Source organism: Bufo gargarizans, chromosome 7 (genome assembly GCF_014858855.1).
Source record: "Bufo gargarizans isolate SCDJY-AF-19 chromosome 7, ASM1485885v1, whole genome shotgun sequence".
Classification (NCBI taxonomy): Eukaryota; Metazoa; Chordata; class Amphibia; order Anura; family Bufonidae; genus Bufo; species Bufo gargarizans.
This window is the reverse complement of record NC_058086.1, coordinates 96,226,785-96,250,632: the sequence shown is the minus strand read 5'-3', so window position 1 is coordinate 96,250,632 and position 23,848 is coordinate 96,226,785. Positions and strand designations below refer to the sequence as shown.

The window sequence follows — 23,848 nt, the reverse complement described above, 5'->3', positions numbered from 1 at the left end:
GTTGCAAGCGCCCCAATTTTAATTGCACAATATCATGGTCTTGGCCATAGGGGACCACAGACAACCACTGACCTTATTCGGAGAGATTTTTTTTTATACCAAGTCTTAGATCAAAAAGGTACAATCTTATGTTTCACGGTGTATTAAATGTCTCAGAAACAACCCAAATTATTCAAAGTTGGCCCAACACCAGCATCTGAATTACCCGACTTCGCCATTCACTCACTTACAAATTGACTTCGCCCATATCCCAAAGACAGAAAGAAAGCAGGAGTATGCCCTTGAAATTGTGGATATGTTCTTTAAATGGAGGTTTTTCCTACTACCAATGAAACCACACAAATTGTGGTTAGAATTTTGTTACAAGAGATCATCCCCAGATGGGGGTGTCCTGTTCAAATTAACTCAGATAATGGCCCAGATTTTGCGTCTAGGGTATGTAAGAAGCTTTCCAAAGTCCTCAGGATTGACTGGAAGTTCCACCTCCCTTATCACCCACAGAGTTCCGAGGTAGTAGAAAGGATGAATAGAACAATTAAAGAAGAAATAAGGAAAATTACTGGAGGCACATTCACTAATTGGAAAAAGTTCTTGCCTATAGCCCTAGAAGAAATTAGGATGCAGCCTAATAAGAATACTGGTGAGTAACCAGAACACTGGTTACTCACCAGGGATCTAGAAGTAGTATAGGCAGAATATGTGAGGAAACTTGTAGAAACTTTAGATCAAATTGAACGAGATGTTGCTAGTGCCTCTCCTTTCTTTCCACAGGAACCTACGCATCCTTTCCAACCAGGAGACGTGGTGATAGTCCAGCGCCTGGCAAAAGGACGAAAACAGACTTAGTTCCCGTTTGAACCACCAACCCGAATGGTAGCAGTCACCAAAACAGCGATTCTCACAGAAGAGGCTCCAATTTGGATTCACGCTAGCAGAGGAGATTTATCACCCAGAGGAGATGAGTTTCTTCTGCAGTGCACCAAATAATCAGTCAGTATATAAAAGAGCTCAGGAGAAAGATCCCTTTGCTCCCGTCCCCTTTCATTCTGAACAGAATAGTATAGTCAGGATGGCAAATGCCCTAAATGTTAGTTCATTGTGCCTTAAAAACTTAGAGCGCACAGGATCTTATACAAACATGTGTTATTGCTGTGCCTACACCAGATGAATCCCTCCTTGAAGTCTGGTCGATGGCTAACAATACACAATCTTTGATTCCCTTGTGTGAGCAGGGATAATATTAGAATAATTACTATTAATGTGACTACAGCAGAGACTTGTTTTACATTCCTGCTGTTATTGGAGGTCCCTGTGCGTTATCCCGATTGACTTTGGCCCTTCCCAGTCAACCCCTTATCAGGAGAGCTTACAGATCGGTTATCAAGACTATGAGAAAACTGTGACTCTACTTTACCCCTTCTCAGCCGTGCATAATATACGTAAGTTTGGGCGCCTCAATATTAGGAGTGCCTGGACTGGCTATATATAATACTCGTACTATAAATTCTATTGCATGTGATTTGGCTAAATCTCTGAATCATACCTCTATCGCCTTATCAGACATGCTTTTAGATCTACAAAGGCATAAGAGGAGCAGTGCTAGAGACTAGATTTTCTGTGGATTATCTGTTATTTAAACATAATATAGGATGTCAAGATTTTAAAGGAATGTGCTGCTTTACTTTATCTGACCATTCCAGATCAATCCAGTCCCATATTCAAGCCTTAAATGAAATTGCCAATAATATCAAGGAGGATGTTGATTCATCCTCTTGGTGGGACTGATTATTGAGCTAGCTGCCGGATTTGAGTTGGTTAAGAACAATATTTATCAGTATTATAATTACAATTGCTTCCTAGATTATCATATGTTGTTGTATCCAATGTATCCCTTCCCTCATACAGATTTTTATGTAATGTGTCCAAAATCCACAGATCCTGGACAATCATATGTGACTTGCCTCTCTATGAGAGAAAAAAAGATAAGTCATTAATGACTTAAGAGGGGATTGAAGGGTTAAATTGAATAAGCTATATGATCTGTATGAATGACAGGATGTTGGGCGACATCATACTAAAAAGGGTGAATGCATTTACATTAGACTTATTATTATACATATAAGGAATTGTTTATACTCAGCACCATTGTATATGTGAACCACATGTTTCCTGTATGTATGTATGTATGTATGTATGTATGTATAAGAAGCCGTATTCTCAAGAAAAAAATCAGAGCTGTTTCTAACACCATACTGTGTGTGTGAGTGTGTGTCATTGACATAGCTCTCCAGGCGCCTGTCATTGGGGATAAAGGAGGAATCAGGGTGCAAACAGAAGCAGATCCCTTTCAATCACTAATCAATTATCTTTCTTACCAAATAGGTTTTCATTAACTATCAAAAAACCTCTGGTATGTACAAACTATTCACTATTTTATATATACACACACTATATACTATGTTTTACTTTTCAAAAAATAGTTATTGGTCGTATTTTATATAAAATAGGATTATCTTTGGTCACACTATACATGAAAGAGGATCAGTTTGGAGAATTCTAGACATATGATGTTTTTACCCATTTCCTTACTTTTATATACCCATGTGTACTCTCTAAATATAATAATATATATTTTTTTACTATTTTTATGGATCTATATAAATATATTTTCTCGCATATGCATTTTATTTATAGGTATGATCTATTTACCCAGGCATTTCCACATGTCTATTTTATTTTATTTATATGTATGACATTCCCCTGTCAATAATATTATTGTTATGATCTTTATTTTAAAATTTCCCCTTAAACTTCTTTATGTTTATTGTTGTATATTTTGTACATGTACCTTTGTGTCTTTTAGAATTGATAAAGGGGTCAGAAGTACCCCAAAACGCGTTGTCTACCAATAAACCTGAAAATTACAAATTACCCAGTTGTGATAGTGTGCCTCCTACTGTCCATACGTTCGACCGAAAAAGTCAAGCGTCCTTTCTTCTCATTACTACTGTCTAACCCGTGTGGTGGGGTGGCTCCCACCCAAGGGATTTGGATATATCTGGGCTGCACAAACTGTAAACCATTTAGATACAACCTCTACTGGGGTTGCACCCAATTAGGTGCAACCCGAATAGGTGAGCATACCTAAAAAAAAATAAAAAAAAAATTGTATAGTGGATTATCCACTTATTGAACATACTCACCCTATGAGAGCCTCCCTCTACCCTCTGCCCATCATTTGCCAAATTATGATAAGGAGGCAGTGACTACATATGCAAATCAGCATGCATCTGCCAATTTGCGCAAGGGACTCAGAGGGATAATCTCCACTGCATATTGACACAGTATTGCAGGGTCATCTGAATCATCTTCGTCGTCATCTTCTAACTTCTCCTGCTCCTCTCCTGTCACTTGGGCAGATAAACCACCTAGCTCTGCATTGAATTCCTGGTTGTTTTTGTCCTCCTGTGCCAGTTCAGCCTCCACAGGGCTAAGATGGCAATTAGATGTAGGTGCCATGTCTTCTGTCCCCTCATCAGTCAGATTTATCAGAATCCCCCCCAGGATAGAGTGGAATGCCATCATTCATCCAGTAGTTGTGGCGACTGACAAATAAAGTGGCCTCCTCAAAGGGTCTAAGCAAATGGCAGATGCCAAGCATGAGCTGCCACTGTCTAACATCAAAGTTACAAAAGGGAGTAGACCTGTCTGTTTGCATCATTAAGAAATCAGTCAGGGGTTTCCTCTGCTGATACAGTTGGTCCAAAATGTGGAGTGTGGAATGCCAACATGTGGAAACGTTGATATGTAGGGGGACCACCACTGTGCCTTTGCAGCTCCATATTGAAGACGTGCTCCATGCAGAGCACATGGGTCAGCCCTCACTGTTGAATATGGCATTTTATTCCCAACACTATGTGCTTGCTGTCTGCCGCTGTCTTTAAGAACCTGTGCAGTGCTAGTTATTTCCTGACATGTTGACTCCTGAGTAGCAGACGGTGTACGCCAGGCATGTTTGGCTACAAATCTCCCACTGCGTCCACCCTGCTGGCTCATCGGCACACTGCCATCCCGATGCGGTTTCATGGGCCTGCTACCACACTCACCCCCTGATGATTATGTCCCCTCTTCACCCGGCTCTCAAGTGCGATCAGCTACATCATTATCTCTGACCACTCACAATACGTGCTGCCATGCGACTGTTACACGCCTAAGCAAGAACACAGCAGACCTCTCCTCCAAGTCTGTGCAGGCCTGTAGCTGCTGACTGCCCTCACTGAAAAGCGGAGCAGAGCCTGCATTACTTCCAAAGTAGGAGAAGCAGCAAAAGAAAAAGGCAGTTGCAGAACAGGTGGGGGCACAAAGATTATTAAATGCCAACTAAGTGTGGGCTCAGAAGAACCCACCGATTCCTGGCTGTGTGTATCTGTTGTCACCTGAGATGTTGAAGAGCGAGTCAACCATTCCAGTACAGCTGGATTGTTGGTCAAAACAGAACCGCTGGATGACAGTGGCAGCTCTGGCCTGCTGCTACCACCACCCCTTCTTCTGCTGCAGGGATGCCCAACTTGCGGCCCTCCAGCTCTTGCAAAACTACAACTCCCAGCATGCTTGGACAGCCTATAGCTGTCAACCTACAACAGGGCATGATGGGAGTTCTAGTTTTACAGCAGCTAGAGGACCACAGTTTGGGCATCACTGTTCTGCTGCTTCTTGTGCCAACTACAGCAAAAGTTTTACCACTACCCATTCCTTTTAAGAGCCCAGGCAGCTGTTTGTTGGTCATAGAGTTCAGTAACTGAATCAGTAATGTAACAATGGCAAAACAAATATACTAGCTAAACGCATATATATATATATATATATTCCAGAAAAGTAGGCGGCTTGAAAAAGGTTCTGGGTGAATAAAGTTCACTTGTCATCTTTCTCGGAGTGCCGCCTACTTTTCTGGATTATACATTGGGGTAAGAAGCCTATTCCCCTGGAGACGTGCACCCTCTTTTTCTTTGATTGTGTTCCAGTGCCGCCATTTTTCGTGTGTGTGTGTGTGTGTGTGTGTGTGTGTGTGTGTGTGTGTGTGTGTATATATATATATTAGACCACCTGTTGACAATGAATCTGATGCACAGTAAGAGTCCATTCACACGAACGCAAAATGAGCCCGCATCCGTTCCTCAATTTTGCGCAACAGGTTCGGACCCATTCATTTACAATGGGGCGGGAATGTGCTGTGCGCATCCGCATTTGCGGATCTGCACAAAAATACATGTCCATTTTCTATGAGAGTGCCGGCGATGTGCAGTCCTTAAAATGCGGAAACGCACATTGCCGGTGTCCTTGTTTTGCGGATCCACAAGACACATACGGACATGTGAAAGTCTATGTATAACTGAACAGATTAAGAATGAATGGTGCAGAAGGTGAACAAGATGCACAAGGTTACACTGAGCTTGCACTGTCCCTGCAGTCTCTTCCACAATGCTAAAACACTGGGGGAGATTTAACAAACTGGTGTAAACTAGAACTTGCTTAGTTGCCCATTTGAACCAATCCGATTCCACCTTTCACTTTCCAAAAGGAGCTGTGAAAAATGAAAAAGGGGAATCTGATTGGTTTCTATGGGGAACTAAGCCAGTTCTACTTTACCCACTGTCCCTTGCACTTAACACATAGTAACATAGTAACACCCGCACATCTCTCCCTATGCTCAGTTGACAGTGAAATGGTAATGACCACTTAGGATGAGGCTTGTGAAATTACAGGGGATGACCATCTGCAAGGCATTATGGGTCATATTGCATTCCCGAGCTAATTACTTTCACATTCTAACACGTGTAGCTACCATTTCAGGAAAAAAAATAAAGACGATTTGTTACCACGAAGCGCAAGAAGATTCATGAACAATCAAATTCAGATCAACGTCAAATTGTTTCACTTCAATTCGCTCAACACTATCCTGAAGATAGGTCATCAGTATTAAAATTCCCTCCAAAAAAACTTTAACCGCTCTAGCAAGATGCATGTTTTTTTAATAATATTCAAGAAAAAAAAAATCTACATTTGAAAAATAAAAACAGATTAGAATAATTATTTGTCACCAACTAGCTTTAAAGGAAACCTGTAACCACAAAATGCAGTGCAATCGGTAGGCAGCATGTTATAATGTTTCACATTAGAATTGTTTCAATCTCTGTTTTCTGACTTCAATTGTACACTGGGGAGGCGTTTACAGTGATTGATAGCATTTACTGCATAATTGTGTATACAGAGAGAGCAGTCACTGATAGCTGTACGTAGGGAGCGGGATTATGTCAGCTCCAAAATACCACCTAAACTAGACTAAGCGACTTAACCACCTCCCGACCGCCTAACGCAGGGATGCGTCCTGCGGGCGGCCGGGTTATTCCTCCTGGACAAATATACGCGTCATCTCGCGAGAAGGCGCACAAGGAGTTGGTCACAAGCCTGCCAGCCAATTATCAGCGCTGGCAGGTTGGCGACTTTTAAAATAACGAACCACCAGCCATATAACACATTATATTTATAAATATAATGTGTTAAATGGCTTCTGTGCTCTCTGCTGGGTCCTTTTTGTTGGTTGGTCCCAGCAGAGAGCACAGATCACAGTGAGTACACCAAGCACTACATATTTAGCCCCATATCACCCCCCCCCCCTCCATCACCCATCAACTGTCACATTTTTTTTCCACCAGTATTGACTGTTAGGTTTAGGTTAGTTTAGGCCCCTTTGGTAGGTAGTTCGATTCAGTTAGAGCCCAGCCCACCGCAGTCACTGATTTGCTGATTAGTGTATCGCTAATCAGCATTGGTACTTTATAGTATCTGTAAGTGATCAGAACTGATCACAGTCAGATCTATAATAGTATTAGTGTCACCTTAGCTCGCCCTCCACTCAAAACGCAGTGTTTGCCCGATCAGGCCTGATCGGTCGCCCACACGTGAGTTCACCCATGCCCGCCCCGCCGCAGTGACAACAATTTTTATTATTTTTTATCACTGCACAATCACTACACAATCGATGCGGCGATTAAAAAAAAAACTGTTTTGATATTTTTTATCAATCGCAGCGGCTTCCTGTACTTCGCTAGTCTCCCATTTGAAAGACAGGCTTGCTTTTTTTCTTGGCTAGTCTCAGGCAATACCCCCTAAATTTAGGTCCAGCACATCCTGGACCTAGTACCAGCACTGCCGTACAACATGGTGTAGTGGCGAGCACCAGAAGGGCAGTTGAAGCTGGTACGGTGGCACGTGCAGTAGTTCCCCCGTCGCAGCCACCGCACAGACAGGTCCGTAGAGCCCCTAGAGTCCCTGAGGTGCTGGCAAACCCCGATTGGCAGCCCCCATCTTCAGCCGCACCAGTAGTTCACCCTTTCACCGCCCAGTCTGGAGTTCAGGTTGAGACAGCTCAGATTACACAAAAGTCAGTGTATGCGGCGCTGCAAGACGAGATTTCTCCTCTGCAGTAAAAAAGATACGTTTGCCGAGGCCATGCCCCTCACGGAATACCTTGGGGTGTCTACTTTCCAAAATGGGGTCACATGTGGGGTATGCCCTGGCATTTTAGGGGCCCTAAAGCGTGAGAAGTCTGGAATCCAAATGCCTAAAAATGCCCTCCTAAAAGGTACTCATTGGAATTTGAGCCCCTTTGCGCACCTAGGCTGCAAAAAGGTATCACACATGTGGTATCGCCGTACTCAGGAGAAGTAGGGCAATGTGTTTTGGGGTGTATTTTTACATATACCCATGCTGGGTGAGAAGTGTAAAATGACAACTTTGTATAAAAAAATAAAATAAAATAAAAGGGGGAAAAAGTTGTCGTTTACAGAGATATTTTTCACACACAGTATGGATATATGTAAAAATACACCCCAAAACAGTACGACGATACCACATGTGACACTTTTTTGCAGCCTAGGTGCGCAAAGGGGCCCAAATTCCAATGAGCACTTTTAGGATTTCACAGGGCATTTTTACGCATTTGGATTCCAAACTACTTCTCACGCTTTAGGGGCCCTAAAACGTAAGGGCAGTATAAATACCCAACAAGTCACCCCATTTTAGAAAGAACACACCCCAAGGTATTCCGTGAGGGGTATGGTGAATTCATGTAAAATTGTATTTTTTGTCACAAGTTAATGGAATATGAGACTTTGTAAGAAAAAATAAATTCAATTTCCGCTTACTTGTGACAAAAAATAAAAACTTCCATGAACTCACTATGCCCATCAGCGAATACCTTAGGGTGTCTTCTTTCCGAAATGGGGTCATTTATGGGGTGTTTCTACTGTCTGGGCATTGTGGAACCTCAGGAAACATGACAGGTGCTCAGAAAGTCAAAGTGCGTAAATTAACTTTTTTGCACCTTAGTTTGTAAACGCTATAACTTTTACCCAAACCAATAAATATACACTTTTTTTTATCAAAGACATGTAGAACAATAAATTTAGAGAAAAATGTATATAGAAATGTAGTTTTATTTGTAAAATTTTACAACAGGAAGTGAAAAATTAATTTTTTTTGCAAAAATTTCAGTAATTTTTGGTTAATATAAAAAAAAAATAAGTAAAAAATGTCAGCAGCAATAAAATACCACCAAATGAAAGCTCCATTAGTGAGGCGAAAAGGAGGTAAAATTCATTTGGGTGGTAAGTTGTATGACCAAGCAATAAACCGTGAAAGTAGTCTAGTGCAGAATTGTAAAAAGTGGTCTGGTCATTAAGGGGGTTTAAGCTAGGGGGTATGAGGTGATTAAACTGTAAGCAACGCAATTTTTATCATCATACTCACTTGTATTCCGATTCTGTATTCTGACAAGCCAGGAGTAAAATACACTAAGAGGACTTCTGTACACACCTCTTAACCCTTAGGCTCCCAGTGCTGGCTGGTCACTGCTGTTCCAAAGAGCAGAGGTCCATGGCTAATGTCTGTGACCAACAATAATGCCAGTCGTATGCATTTAACCCTTTAGATGCCGTGGCACAAAGTCTTTGGCTCCTTCCAGAACAACGAAGATAAATACTGCGCACGCGCCATTCACGTCACTGAACCAAGAAGTGGCGTTAAATGTGAATGCGCAGCATTCACCTCCGCTGCTCTGAAAGTAACCAGAGACTTTGTGCACATGCCATGTTCTAGCGAGCACACAGGCGCGAGATCTCAGTGCTAGAACTGAAATCTAGCGATGTCAATCTAGAGGGAGGGGGCGTGTCTTGAAGGAAAGAGGTGTTAGTATTGAGCACCTGGGGCTTCGGTGAAGCAGTGCTCATACCGCATAAGCCTGCCTCCTAGTGCTCAAATAGCTTATTTGCATAGGAATAAAAGGCCAAATTACTCCGGAAAGCCGGCACCTACTGTTAAAATTAGGGATCAACCAATATTGATTTTTTTTTTTTAGAGCCGATAATCTGTGAACTTTCAGGCCAATAGCCGATAATTTATACCGATATTTCATATCTCATAATATATTATATTAGTTGATAGAGGTGGTGGAAATTAGCATTTGGCACTAGAATTATTATAAAAGTAAATTATAAATGAATAAAGTCAATTTATCATTTACAGTGCTGCCCATAATTATTCATACCCCTGGAAATTTTTGATTTAGTTACTTTTATTCAACCAGCAAGTAATTTTTTGACGGGAAATGACATGGGTGTCTCCCAAAAGATAAGACGATGTACATGAGGCATTATTGTGGGGAAAAAAAGCGTTAATTTACATTTGAGCAAAAAATACAAGATGTTCCGCACTGTGGAAAATCTCAAAGGACGTGGTCGGAAGCCAAAAGGGACACCTGTGCTGGCCAGGAGGATAGTTAGAGAGGTGAAAAAGAATCCAAGGATCACCACCAAGGCCATCCTGGTGAATCTGGGCTCTGCTGGTGGCAATGTCTCAAGGCAGACAATCCAACGGATACTGCACACTGCTGGGTTCCAATTCTCCAGATAAGGCACAAAAAAGCTTGCTTGGCCTTTGCAAAAGCTCATCTCGACAAAGACGACTTCTGGTCTTCTGTGTTATGGTCAGATGAAACAGAAATTTAACTATTTGGTCACAATGATGTTTCCTTCATTTGGCGTAAAAAAGGAGAAGCCTTCAACCCAAAGAACACCATCCCCACTATCAAACATGGTGGTGGGAACCTAGTACTTTGGGGAAGGGGAGTTTTAGCCAATGGACCAGTAAACCAAATCACAGTAAACTGCATCATGAAAAAAGAGCAATACATGAGGATTCTCAACAACAACATCAGGCAGTCTTGCAGAGAGACTTGGCCTTGGGCACCAGTGGACATTTCAGCATGACAATGACCCAAAACACACAGCAAAAATGGTGAAGAAATGGTTAGCAGACAACAACATTAACGTTTTGGAGTGGCCCAGACTTAAATCCAATTGAGAATCTGTGGAGGGAGATAAAGATCAAGGTGATGGCAAGAAGACCCATCAGCCTGAAAGATTTGGAGCTAATTACTAAAGATAAATGGGCAAAAATACCTGCAGAGACATGCAAAAAGCTGGTCTGCAATTCTAGGAAGCGTTTTATTGCTGTAATAGCCAATAGAGGCTTTTCTATTGATTATTGAGAAGGGTATGAATAATTTTGGACTGGACAATTTTTGCTCAAATGTAAATAAAAGCTGAAAAAGGTTATTTCCCCACAATAATTCCTCTTGTACATAGTCTTATCTTTTAGGAGACACCCATGTCATTTCCCGTCAAAAAATGACTTTCTGGTTGAATAAAAGTAACTTTAGGTCAAAATTTGCCAGGGGTATGAATAATTATTGGCAGCACTGTGCATTTATAATATACTAGCGCCAAATGCCAATTTCCACACCATCCCCCCCCCCCCCCTCACTGACTTTATTAACCCCTATCAGATCAGACCTTTATTAACCCCCATCAGACCTCAGATGAATAAAATAAAAAACTCCTCACCTCTCCTGCGCCACGGCTCCTTTTCATCTCCAGGTCCGGCGTCTCGCTCCCCTGTGTTCTCCGGCCTGCACTGCACTGTCGCCACCAGCGTGCATCATCAGGTCATAGTGCGTGCACTACGTCCTGATGCCGTATGGGGTCAGGACAGTGCAGCTCGGGCCCCATCAAAGACGACCAGGGAGCGTGAGTATCAGAAGCACTTGCTGCGCTTCTTCCCCGCTCCTGACATCCGATGCATACTAGTGCGCGCTTCCATAATGAAAGCGCTCACTAGTATTCGCTTTAGGCTGGTTTCATACGGGCGTTGCGGAAAAATGTGCGGGTGCGTTGCGGAAACACCCGCGATTTTTCAGCGCGAGTACAAAACATTGTAATGCGTTTTGCACTAGAGTAAGAAAAATCGCGCATGTTTGGTACCCAAACCCGAACTTCTTCACAGAAGTGCGGGCTTGGGATTGATGTTCTGAAGGGAAAATAATAGCATTCTGAATACAGAATGCGTAGTATAATAGCGCTGGAAGGGTTAAAAAAAAATAAAAAAAGTTAACTCACCTTATCCCCATGATCGTGTAGATCCCGGTCTGTTCTTTAGCTGTGGGCTGAATGACCTTTGGTGATGTCAGATCACATGCTCCAATCACATGGTCCATCACCATGGTGATGGAGCATGTGATCTGACATCACCACAGGTCCTTTAGCCACAGCTAAAGAACAGACCGACCGGGAACTAGGCGATCATGGGGATAAGGTGAGTTAACTTTTTTATTTTTTTTAACCCTCCCAGCACTATTAGGCCTAGTTCACACGAACGTTTTTTTTGCGGGTGTACGGGCCGTTTTTTTGTGTTCCGTATACGGTCCGTATACGGAACCATTCATTTCAATGGTTCCGCAAAAAAAACAGAATGTGTTCCGTATGCCTTCCGTTTCCGTTTTTCCGTTTTGTTGAAAGATAGAACTTGTCCTATATTTGGCTGTAAATCACGGGTCGTGGCTCCATTCAAGTCAATGGATCCGCAAAAAAAACGGAACACATACGGAAATGCATCCGTATGTCTTCCGTTTCCGTTATGTTTTTTCTGAACCATCTATTGAAAATGTTATGGCCAGCCCAATGTAAACTGTACATGGCATACGGAAAAACGGAACGGAACGGAAACACAACGGAACTCAAAAACGGAACAACGGATCCGTGAAAAACGGACCGCAAAAAACTATAAAAGCCATACGTTCGTGTGAACTAGGCCTTATACTAAGCATTCTGTAGTCAGAATGCTATTATTTTCCCTTATAACCATGTTATAAGGGAAAATAATACAGTGAATAGACTGTCACCTAGAACCCATGCGTGGAAATCGCACCGCATCCGCACTTGCTTGCGGATGCTTGCGATTTTCACGCAACCCCAATCATTTCTATAGGGCCTGCGTTACGTGAAAAACGCAGAATATAGAACATGCTGCGATTTTCACGCAACGCATAAGTGATCCGTGAAAATCACCGCTCATGTGAACAGCCCCATAGAAATGAAAAGGTCAGGATTCAGTGCGGGTGCAGTGCGTTCAACTCACGCATCGCACCCGCGCGGAAATCTCGCCCGCGTGAAAGGGGCCTTATACGCATTATCGGTATATCGGCAAGGTTAGATGCTGATACCGATAATGTACAAAATCCTGAATATCGACCGATAATATCAGTACTTCCGATAATCAGTCAATCCCTAGTAAAAAATAACGTTATCGTTTTAGTCGGCTTCATCAACCCTACCAGCCTATATGCATGGTTTTATAGAGTTGATCCTGGGGACAGAGGTTCTTTAACCGCCTCCAGACCGCCTAACGCAGATGTGCGGTCCGGAGGCGGCAGCGCTGCGCAGAGTCACGCATATACGCGTCATCTCACGAGACGCGAGATGACGTGCTTTGCCGGCCCGTGCATGCGCAGTTCGGGCCGGCATTTCGTCAAGAGGGGTCGCGTCATCAGCTTGCCAGCCAATGATTGCGGCTGGCAAGCTGATGATTTTTAAAAAATCCAATGAGAAGCCAGATAACAGATCATATTAGTAAATATAATCTGTTATATGGCTGCCCTGCTCCTCTGCTGGTCCTTTTCGTCGGTTGGATCCAGCAGAGGAGCAGGCTTCACAGTGAGTAGCACCAACAGTACATACTTAGCCCCAGATCACCCCCTGCACCCCAATTAACCCTTTGATCACCCCTTTCATCGCCCCTGTCAATCACTAGTGAAAGGAAAAAAGTGATCAGTGAAAACTGTCACTTTTTCTTTTCACTGGTATTGACCGTTAGGTTTTAGGATAGTTTAGGCCCCTTTGTTAGGTAGTTTAGAGATCGGTTAGCACCCAGCCCACCGCACCGCAGTCACCGATTCGCTGATTAGCGTATCGCTAATCAGCATTTGTACTTTTATAGTATCTGGAAGTGATCAAAACTGATCAAGGTCAGATCTATAATTGTATTAGTGTCACTTTAGTTCTCCCTCCACCCAAAACGCAGTGTTTGCCCGATCAGGCCTGAGCGGTCACCCACACGTGCGTTCGCCCACACCCGCCCCACCGCAGTGACAAAAAAATTTTTTTTTTTGATCACTGCACATTCACTTTACACGAGCTGCGGCGATAAAAAAAATGAAAAATCAGTTTTAATATTTTTTATCAACCGCAGCGGCCTCCGGTACCTCCCCTTTGTAAGACAGGCTGCTTTTTTTCTTGGGTAGTCTCAGGGAATACCCCTAAATTTAGTTGCCCAAATGTCAAACAGGGGGTATTCTTCTGAAGAGGCCTACAGGCTTCTGACCCAGTCGGATGAGGAATGGGAACCCTCATCTGATGAATCTAGCGGGTCAGAATACGAACCTGTAGAAAGCAGTGGCTCTCTGACCCAAAGTTCGGACGAGGAGGCTGAGGTCCCTGATGGCACCAGGCGTACCCGGCCCCGTGTCGCTAGACCACAGGTTGCGTAGGATCCGCTTCAAGAGCAGCAGAGTGGGGCTGGTGCTGTCGGATTACGTGGTGAGGCATACACCAGAAGCGCAGCCCTCCCTGGACCTAGTACCAGCACTGCCGTACAACCTGGTGAAGTGGCGAGCACCAGAAGGGCAGTTGAAGCTGGTACGGTGGCACGAGCAGTAGTGACCCCGTCGCAGCCACCGCAAAGACGTGCCCGTAGAGCCCCTAGAATCCCTGTGGTGCTGGCAAACCCCGATTGGCAGTCCACAACTTCAGCCGCACCTGTAGTTTTCCCTTTCACTGCCCAGTCTGGAGTTCGGGTTGAGACAGCTCAGATCGGTTCGGCCCTGGGATTTTTTGAGCTGTTCTTGACTGCGGAGCTCTTAGACATAGTTGTGGCCGAAACAAACAGATATGCCACACAATTTATAACCGCCAACCCGGGAAGCTATTATGCCCAGCCTTTCCGGTGGAAACCAGTCCAAGTTTCCGAAATTAAAACTTTTCTGGGCCTTCTCCTCAACATGGGTCTAACTAAAAAGCATGAATTGCGGTCATATTGGTCCACGAACCCAATTCATCACATGCCCATGTTCTCTGCTGCTATGTCCAGGGCACGTTTTGAGGCCATCCTGCGTTTCCTGCACTTTAGCGACAACACCACCTCCCGTCCCAGAGGCCGCCCTGCTTTTGACCGGCTCCACCAAATTCGGCCCCTCATAGACCATTTCAACCTGAAATTTGCAGATTTGTATACCCCAGAGCAAAACATCTGCGTAGACGAGTCCCTGATACATTTTACCGGGCGCCTTGGCTTCAAACAATACATCCCAAGCAAGCGCGCCCGGTATGGGGTCAAATTGTATAAGCTCTGTGAAAGGGCCACAGGCTATACCCACAAGTTTCAGATCTATGAGGGAAAAGATCAGACCCTGGAGCCGGTCGGTTGCCCTGACTACCTGGGGAGCAGTGGGAAGACAGTCTGGGACTTGGTGTCACCCTTATTCGGCAAGGGGTACCATCTTTATGTGGACAATTTCTACACAAGTGTGGCCCTCTTTAGGCATTTGTTTCTAGAACAGATTGGCGCCGGTGGCACCGCGCGAACTAGTCGCGCGGGCTTCCCCCAACGGCTCGTTACCACCCGTCTTGCAAGGGGGCAGAGGGCCGCATTGTGTAACGAAAAACCGCTCGCGGTGAAATGGAGAGACAAGCGTGACGTTTACATGCTGTCCTCCATTCACACAGACACGACAATCCAAATTGAGCGAGCAACCCGTGTCATTGAAAAGCCCCTCTCAGTCTACGACTATAACCTTCACATGGGAGGGGTGGACTTCAATGACCAGATGTTGTCTCCGTATTTAGTTTCCAGCAGAACCAGACGCTGGTATAAGAAGGTGTCTGTATATTTAATTCAATTGGCTCTGTATAATAGTTTTGTTCTCTAAAGTAAGGAAGAGATCATCGAGTACCTCCTGTACCCAGGAGGTTCCGTGGCCCCATCCACCAGTGTAGTTAACCGTCTACACGAGCGACATTTCCCCAATGTCGTTCCTGGTACCTCAACCCAACCGTCACCCCGAAAAAGATGTCGTGTCTGTAGCAGGAGTTGAATAAGGCGTGACACACACTATTTCTGTCCTGACCACCCTGCCCTATGCTTTGGAGAGTGTTTCCGGAAGTACCACACACCGGTACACCTAGCATAGGGATCATCTCACCAGGACAGGCACACAGGGCTATTAGGGCCCATTCACTCACAGCTGCTGCAAACCTCTCCTTTCACCTGGGACAAAGTGCATAACGCACTTCGCCACATCTTTGGGCGATTTGCGCTTTGCACATTGACCCATGGGGACGGAGAGGTTTGTTCTATAAAAGGTAAAAAAAAAAAAAAAAAAAAAAAATTATATTATATATATATATATATATATATATATATATATATATATATATATATACATACACACATATACATACATACACACACACACACACACACCACCAGTAAGCAAAAAGGTTAATGTTCAGTTAAAAAAGTTAAAGTTTATATATTCTGTTCCAAAGTTAATAAAATTATTGCGTTGCGGCCTGGTTTTTTCTTTTTTTTACCTTCCAGGTGGACCAACCGATCGACTAGCTGCAGCTCTGATGTGCATTCTGACAGAAGCATTGCGCTGCTGTCAGATTACACGCAAGTCGGTGTATGCGGCGCTGCAAGACGAGATTTCTACTCTGCAGTAACAGATACGTTTGCCAAGGCATACGAGCTGAGGAGGAGGCGGCGTTCCTATGCTTTGGCAAACACTTTGTATATATAAAAAAAATAATAATCCCGGCAATGATTTATTCATCCACATCGATTGATGTGAATGCAGACATCTGGTTTGCCAGGGCATACGAGCTAAGTGGGTATGGATGTAGAGCGGAGCTCCTATGTCCTGGCACACCCCTTTCCCCTCCTTTTTTTTTTTTCGCAGAGATTTTTTCATCCACATTGATCGATGCGAATGAAGAAATCTGTGCCGTTCATTTTTTTCTTTCAGCCAAGGGCTGAACGGAAAAAAAAATCTCATTACCCTGTATGCTCAATATAAGGAGAATAGCAGAAACTCCTAATGCTGGCCATACATGTAATGATTGCGGAGACCCTCAAATGCCAGGGCAGTACAAACACCCCACAACTGACCCCATTTTGGAAAGAAGACACCCCAAGGTATTTGCTGAGGGGCATATTAAGTCCATGAAAGATTAGCGGAAAGTGAGACTGTGAGAAAAAAAAATAAAAAATAAAAAATCAATTTCCGCTAACTTATGCGAAAAAAAAAAAAAATCTATTAACTTGCCAGGCCCCTCATTGGATACCTTGAGGTGTTTTCTTTCCAAAGTGGGGTCACATGTGGGGTATTTATACTGCCCTGGCTTTTTAGGGGCCCTAAAGCGTGAGAAGAAGTCTGGGATCCAAATGTCTAAAAATGCCCTCCTAAAAGGAATTTGGGCACCTTTGCGCATCTAGGCTGCAAAAAAAGTGTCACACATCTGGTATCGCCGTACTCAGGAAAAGTAGGGGAATGTGTTTTGGGGTGTCATTTTACATATACCCATGCTGGGCGAGATAAACATCTTGGTCTAATGCCAACTTTGTATAAAAAAAATTGGAAAAGTTGTCTTTTGCCAAGATATTTATCTCACCCAGCATGGTACGGCGATACCAGATGTGTGACACTTTTTTTGCAGCCAAGGTGGGCAAAGGGGCACATATTCCAAAGTGCACCTTTCGGATTTCGCTGGTCATTTTTTTTTTTACACATTTTGATTGCAAAGTACTTCTCACACATTTGGGCCCCTAAATTGCCGGGGCAGTATAACTACGCCACAAGTGACCCCATTTTGGAAAGAAGACACCCCAAGGTATTCCGTGAGGGGCATGGCGAGTTCCTAGAATTTTTTATTTTTTGTCGCAAGACTTTGTAAGAAAAATAAAAAAATAAAAATAATCATTTTCCGCTAACTTGTGACAAAAAATAAAAAGTTCTATGAACTCACTATGCCCATCAGCGAATACCTTAGGGTGTCTACTTTCCGAAATGGGGTCATTTGTGGGGTTTTTCTACTGTTTGGGCATTGTAGAACCTCAGGAATCATGACAGGTGCTCAGAAAGTCAGAGCTGTTTCAAAAAGCGGAAATTCACATTTTTGTACCATAGTGTGTAAACGCTATAACTTTTACCCAAACCATATTTTTTTTATCAAAGACATGTAGAACAATAACTTTGGTGAAAAATTTATATATGGATGTCGTTTTTTTTGCAAAATTTTACAGCTGAAAGTGAAAAATGTCTTTTTTTGCAAAAAAAAATCGTTACATTTTGATTAATAACAAAAAAAGTAAAAATGTCAGCAGCAATGAAATACCACCAAATGAAAGCTCTATTAGTGAGAAGAAAAGGAGGTAAAATTCATTTGGGTGGTAAGTTGCATGACCGAGCGATAAACGGTGAAAGTAGTGTAGTGCCGAAGTGTAAAAAGTGCTCTGGTCATGAAGGGGGTTTCAGCTAGCGGGGTTGAAGTGGTTGAATACAAAATAGTAAAATAAAAGGTTATTTAAGTTTGTTCTGTGTTTTCTCCTTTGCTGGGAGAAGAAAAAAAAAAATAATAATAAAAAAAAAAAAAAAAAAAAAAAAAAAAAAAAAAAAAAAAAACACACTATAACCGATATGTTGTTGCAAAAAAATAAATAAAAATCATACACTATATTTTTGGTGCAATTTTTTTTTTCCCCCCCACACCCTAAAATCAGCATAGGTGTGGATGTGTGGCAGCACCCTAAACTTGCCCCAATATCACAATGAATGGCTATGTTCACATCTGTGACAGAGGCTCCATTAGCATGCAGCGCTGTTTTTCCACCTAGGCAGAGCCCAATGGGCCCTTATTATAAGGCCTCATTCAGAGGGCAATATGGGAGCATTTTAGCTTCTGGCCACACCAAGGGTAATGAATATGGCTAGGGCTAGACAACAACATTTGGTCAATGATAGTCTATGGTGTCACGCTGGGACTGCAAAACGACAGTAGCAAAAACTCCATCTAAGATGGATTTTTCTGCGACTGTCGCATCGCCGTACGACACCATAGACTATCATTATAAAAAAATGTTGCGCATTAGCCCCAGCCTTACAGTATAAGTCCCAATGATAGTGCTAGTTTGGGTCCTTAGACCCATAGCTGGGCCAGGATTTCCATCTGAACAACAGATTACAATGAGACGACATTATGGCTAACAGAGGGCTAAGTTTGGTTCCTGGAAAAAAAAAAAAAAGAGACCTGGCACGAGCTTACTACAGGACTGAGACTTGCAATGTTTGAGGTCCACTACAACATGCATTTCTAGGTCCATAAACCTTACTAGTAACTTGACCTACTGTGACTGCAGATAACCCGGAAAGGCGGTGTATCACGATATGCAGGATATAAAAAGTTTAGGTAGTGCTGTCGGCAGCTCTCGCTGACACATCTCATAATTCCATCCGCTTATTTCTTCAAGCAGATCTACTTGAGACATGTTGAACTGTTAGCAATCGATATAATCAGCAACAAACTCTCAAATTTTGCGCGCCCATCAAAGCTATCGCAGGCCCAGAGGAAATCTCGCGGTAACACAGGCCAAACCTCCTTGGCCACCAGCCAGTGTTCTGAAGAATGTGGTTACTAAGCTTCTCAGATGCAGCGGCTCGAAATCTTGACGTTTATTTTACCTCTCCTTAGTCTAGTGACTGAACCGCAAGTCCTGTAACAGAAGTCAAGTGCTGACTGTAGTGATTAGAATGGAGTTGCTCCTGGTAGGTATGATGTCATAGGAGGAGGCGGAGTCTCGTCATCCATGGGGGGCGGGGCCTCATGATTTGCAGGAGATTCTACAGAGCAGGTTGTTAGAGAAAGGATTCTTCTTGTCAGTGTGTGGATGGCAACAATGATTGTCTTACTTGGGGGTCTTTTTTGCAGGGGCTGAAGGGAGCAGGAGTGATCATTGTACTGGAGACTGTATGTTAGAGGGATCTGAAGAGAGAGTTACATGGGGCTGAAGGCAGGGAGAATGATGTATTTTACATGGGACTGTATGCTGGAGTTGCTAAAGGCAGGGGGAATTATCTATTTTACATGAGTCTGGAGGGGCTGAAGGCAGGGAGAGTGATGTATTTTACATTGGACTGTATGCAGGGGGAGTAATGTATTTGACATTGGACTGTATGCTGGAGGGGCTAAAGGCAGGGGATGTGATGTATGTTACATGGGACTGTATGCTGGAGTTGATAAAGGGGATGTATTTTACATGGGACTGTGTGCTGGAGTTGCTCCTGGTAGGTTCACGCTAGACAGTTCACTAGTAGTTTGACTAGAATGTATAGACCCCTCAGAGTGTTTCACATGGGGGCAATGACACCATTTTTGTTAGCATTTTAGGTTGTCTATTTGCCTCCCTTCTCTTCCCCCCTTTTTTCTCTTGTTTTTCTCACTGCTTTTATTATTTAAGAATTACCTTAAAGGGGTTGTCCAGGTTCAGAGCTGAACCTGGACATCCCTCCATTTTCACCCCGGCAGCCCCCCTGACATGAGCATCGGAGCAGTTCATGCTCCGATGCTCTCCTTTGCCCTGCGCTAAATCGCGCAGGGCAAAGGTATTTTTCTGAGTTCCGGTGACATACCGGGCTCTCTATGGGGCTGACAGGAACCCCGGTGACGTCACCGGCACTGATGGGCGGGATTTGGCTCTGCCCTAGCCAGTAAAACGGCTAGGGCAGAGCTAAAGCCCGCCCCTCAGAGCCGGTGACGTCACCGAACACACTGCTGGGCGGAAGTTACCGCCCGGCAGTGTGTTATTGTAAACACAAGAGCCTGTGCCCTGCGCGATCTAGCGCAGGGCACGGGAGTGCATCGGAGCATGAGATGCTCCGATGCCAGGCTCAGGAGGGCTGCCTGGGTGAAAATAAGGGTATGTCCGGGTTCAGCTCTGAACCTGGACAACCCCTTTAAGATGAAGTTTGATTCCAGTATTGGCTGTTTGCATCTGGATTTACCTGTGTGTGGAATGATATCTTAGGACCCGCGCTCAGGGCCAGCGCCACCACCCGGCAAACCCGGGCAAGTGCCGGGGCCCCCTGCTCCTGGGGGAGCCCACTGTGCCCGCTCACTCCTGCAGCTGTGTCCTGCCCTTTTTGAATTCTAGGGCAGCTTACCCCAGCAATGCAGACAATTTTCGTCATGTGCACTGCTGGGGTAAGCGGCCCCAGAACTCAGAACAGGGTAGATGGAGTTTCGGTAGATCGATCCTATGCTAGAATGTAGTTGTTAGAAGGAGGTCTGTGACATCACTGGTCACATGCTCCTTCGTGATCACATGACAAACCCTCGGCAGCAGCAGCTTGTGGAAGGAGGAGGGGCTGTGTGTGCCTGCAAGATGCATAGTGAGGTAGGATGTGCTGCTGGAGAACACAGAACTTTATAAGGGGCAGCATATGGAGCTCATATATGAGGGGGCAGGTGGAGCACAAATATGAGGGGTCAGTGGGGTTCAAGTGGGTTAAGGGGGTTTATCATACTGATCCGAGGGCCATGATGTGTGTGTGTCTGTCTGTCTGTCCGTCCCTGTATGTGTCAGTCTGTCTGTCCCTGTGAGTGTGTGTGTCAGTCTGTCTGTCTGTCCCTGTGTGAGACCCCATTTCTGTGTCTATGGCCTCATGCACACCGGCCGTGGGCATCACGGATGCGGACCTATTCACTTGAATGGGTCCTCAATCACTCAATGGGAAGCACTATGGAGAGCTTCCGTGGTGTTTCCGTCCATGCCTTCGTATGTTCTATTTTTTGTGCGGTGCGGACGGATCATGGACTTATTCCGGTTGAATGGGTCCGTTCCGCCGCACGGAACGGACACATAATGGCAGTGTGCATGAGGCCTGAGGCATTGATTAGACTCCATCCCACAGTCTAGCCAGTGCCTAATGGGTTACGGTTTAGACCACCTTTTTGTACATGTTGATAATTCCCTTTTAAACCCCAGTCCATGTCCCCTCAGTACTGGGAATCAGTGGGAGTCATATTATAAAGGTAACTAAAGCTGGAATTCCCTTTTTTTATGCCCCCTTAAGGTGGCCACACATTAGATAGAAGTTTATTGATGATCGCACAGGTGTCTGTCCCCGTGTGTGTGTCTGTCTGTCCCCCCGTGTGTGTCTGTCTGTCCCCCCGTGTGTGTCTGTCTGTCTGTCCCCCCCTATCTGTCTGTCTGTCCCCCCCGTGTGTGTGTGTGTCTGTCTGTCCCCCCCGTGTGTGTGTGTGTCTGTCTGTCCCCCCCGTGTGTGTGTGTGTCTGTCTGTCCCCCCCGTGTGTGTCTGTCTGTCCCCCCTGTGTGTGTGTGTCTGTCTGTCCCCCCGGTGTGTGTGTGTGTGTCTGTCTGTCCCCCCGGTGTGTGTGTGTGTGTGTGTGTCTGTCTGTCCCCCCGGTGTGTGTGTGTGTCTGTCTGTCCCCCCGGTGTGTGTGTGTGTCTGTCTGTCCCCCCGGTGTGTGTGTCTGTCTGTCCCCCCGGTGTGTGTGTCTGTCTGTCCCCCCGGTGTGTGTGTCTGTCTGTCCCCCCGGTGTGTGTGTCTGTCTGTCCCCCCCGTGTGTGTGTGTCTGTCTGTCCCCCCGTGTGTGTGTGTCTGTCTGTCCCCCCGTGTGTGTGTGTCTGTCTGTCCCCCCGTGTGTGTGTGTCTGTCTGTCCCCCCGTGTGTGTGTGTCTGTCTGTCCCCCCGTGTGTGTGTGTCTGTCTGTCCCCCCGTGTGTGTGTGTCTGTCTGTCCCCCCGTGTGTGTGTGTCTGTCTGTCCCCCTCGTGTGTGTCTGTCTGTCCCCCTCGTGTGTGTCTGTCTGTCCCCCTCGTGTGTGTCTGTCTGTCCACCTCGTGTGTGTCTGTCTGTCTCCCCTTGTGTGTGTCTGTCTGTCTCCCCTTGTGTGTGTCTGTCTGTCTCCCCGTGTGTGTGTGTCTGTCTGTCTCCCCGTGTGTGTGTGTCTGTCTCCCCGTGTGTGTGTGTGTGTCTGTCTGTCTCCCCGTGTGTGTGTCTGTCTGTCCCCCGTGTGTGTGTGTCTGTCTCTTCCCCGTGTGTGTGTGTGTCTGTCTCTCCCCCGTGTGTGTGTGTCTGTCTCTCCCCCGGTGTGTGTCTGTCTGTCCCCCCGTGTGTGTGTGTGTGTGTGTGTGCCTGTCTGTCCCCCCGTGTGTGTGTGTGTGTCTGTGTCTGTCTGTCCCCCCGTGTAAGTGCGTCTGTCTGTCCCCCCGTGTAAGTGCGTCTGTCTGTCCCCCCGTGTAAGTGTGTCTGTCTGTCCCCCCCGTGTAAGTGTGTCTGTCTGTCCCCCCCGTGTAAGTGTGTCTGTCTGTCCCCCCGTGTGTGTGTCTGTCTGTCCCCCCGTGTGTGTGTGTGTCTGTGTCTGTCTGTCCCCCCGTGTGTCTGTCTGTCTGTCCCTGTGTGTGTGTGTGTGTGTGTGTGTGTGTCTCTCCCTGTGTGTGTCACCATCACCATGCCCACAGTGTTCCCTTTGTCTTGACACAGCTGCATCAGGACATTCTGTGTGGGGCAAGATGAAGAAGGAAGAGGAGGCAGCACCGCCAGCATGGAGTCCGTGGTAGAGGCACTGGGAGGCACACTAAGGACGCAGGTAACACTACTACATGATCTAAACTAGTGTTATCTGTGGTTTTACATAGGACTGCAGGTAACACTATCACATTATCAGCACTAGTGTTATCTGTGGTTTTACATAGGACTACAGGTAACACTACTACATTTTCTGTACTCAGATAGCCATGACTGTGTTATCTATGCTGTTACATAGGACTGCAGGTGATATCTACTGTATTATCTGTACTCAAGAGAGTTACCACTGTGTAAGGGGGCCCACTGAGACTTTATCGCCCAAGGGCCCACATGATCCTGGAGCCGGCCCTGCCTGCGCTGATTGGTGCATGGCACTGGGGGAGATTTCCTGGTCAGTGATTTGTTGTTCAGTCAGTGGCTGGAAAATGTTCGTCTTTAAATTGCTGGGTTTGGCGGCGCTTCTGGGCCAGTGTTAAGAAGACTGGATCGTCGCTGTAGCTACGGGATGAAAGCTTTATTGCGCTGGCTGATTGAGAAGTCAGTAAGCACTAGAGGAGAAGAATGGTTGCAAGCCTGCCTGGAGCTGTCGCTCTTTCAACCACCGCCGCTGTCTCCCCTGACCACATCGCAATCAGAGCAAGGAAGAGGACTGCTGGAAGATTTCATCAGCGCTGAGCTGGAGCTTCATGTGCAGGAGCATTTGGCCGGTCAGCTCCGAGAGGAGGGGTTAACAGCGCACCCCTTCCCTGCGGCTGGCTATAGGCACAGAAGCGCTGATAGGGGTGCGGCTTCTT

General features: G+C 45.2%; 1 protein-coding gene across 4 annotated transcripts in view; it reads right to left on the bottom strand.

Moving 5' to 3' along the window:
- The window catches only part of C7H1orf112 (chromosome 7 C1orf112 homolog), a 674,745-nt gene extending 655,490 nt beyond the window's left edge, over nucleotides 1-19,255 (bottom strand). For 3 of the 4 annotated variants that reach the window (XR_006390915.1, XM_044302156.1, XM_044302158.1), the window contains exon 1: nucleotides 18,904-19,255. Coding sequence is in view for 3 of the 4 variants with exons in the window: in XM_044302156.1 (XP_044158091.1) it covers nucleotides 18,904-18,993 (90 nt within the window). In the remaining variant the exon portion in view is untranslated. The remainder of the gene's footprint in view (nucleotides 1-18,903) is intronic. The other variant, XM_044302157.1, reaches the window with a different exon arrangement.
- Nucleotides 19,256-23,848: the final 4,593 nt, after the last annotated feature.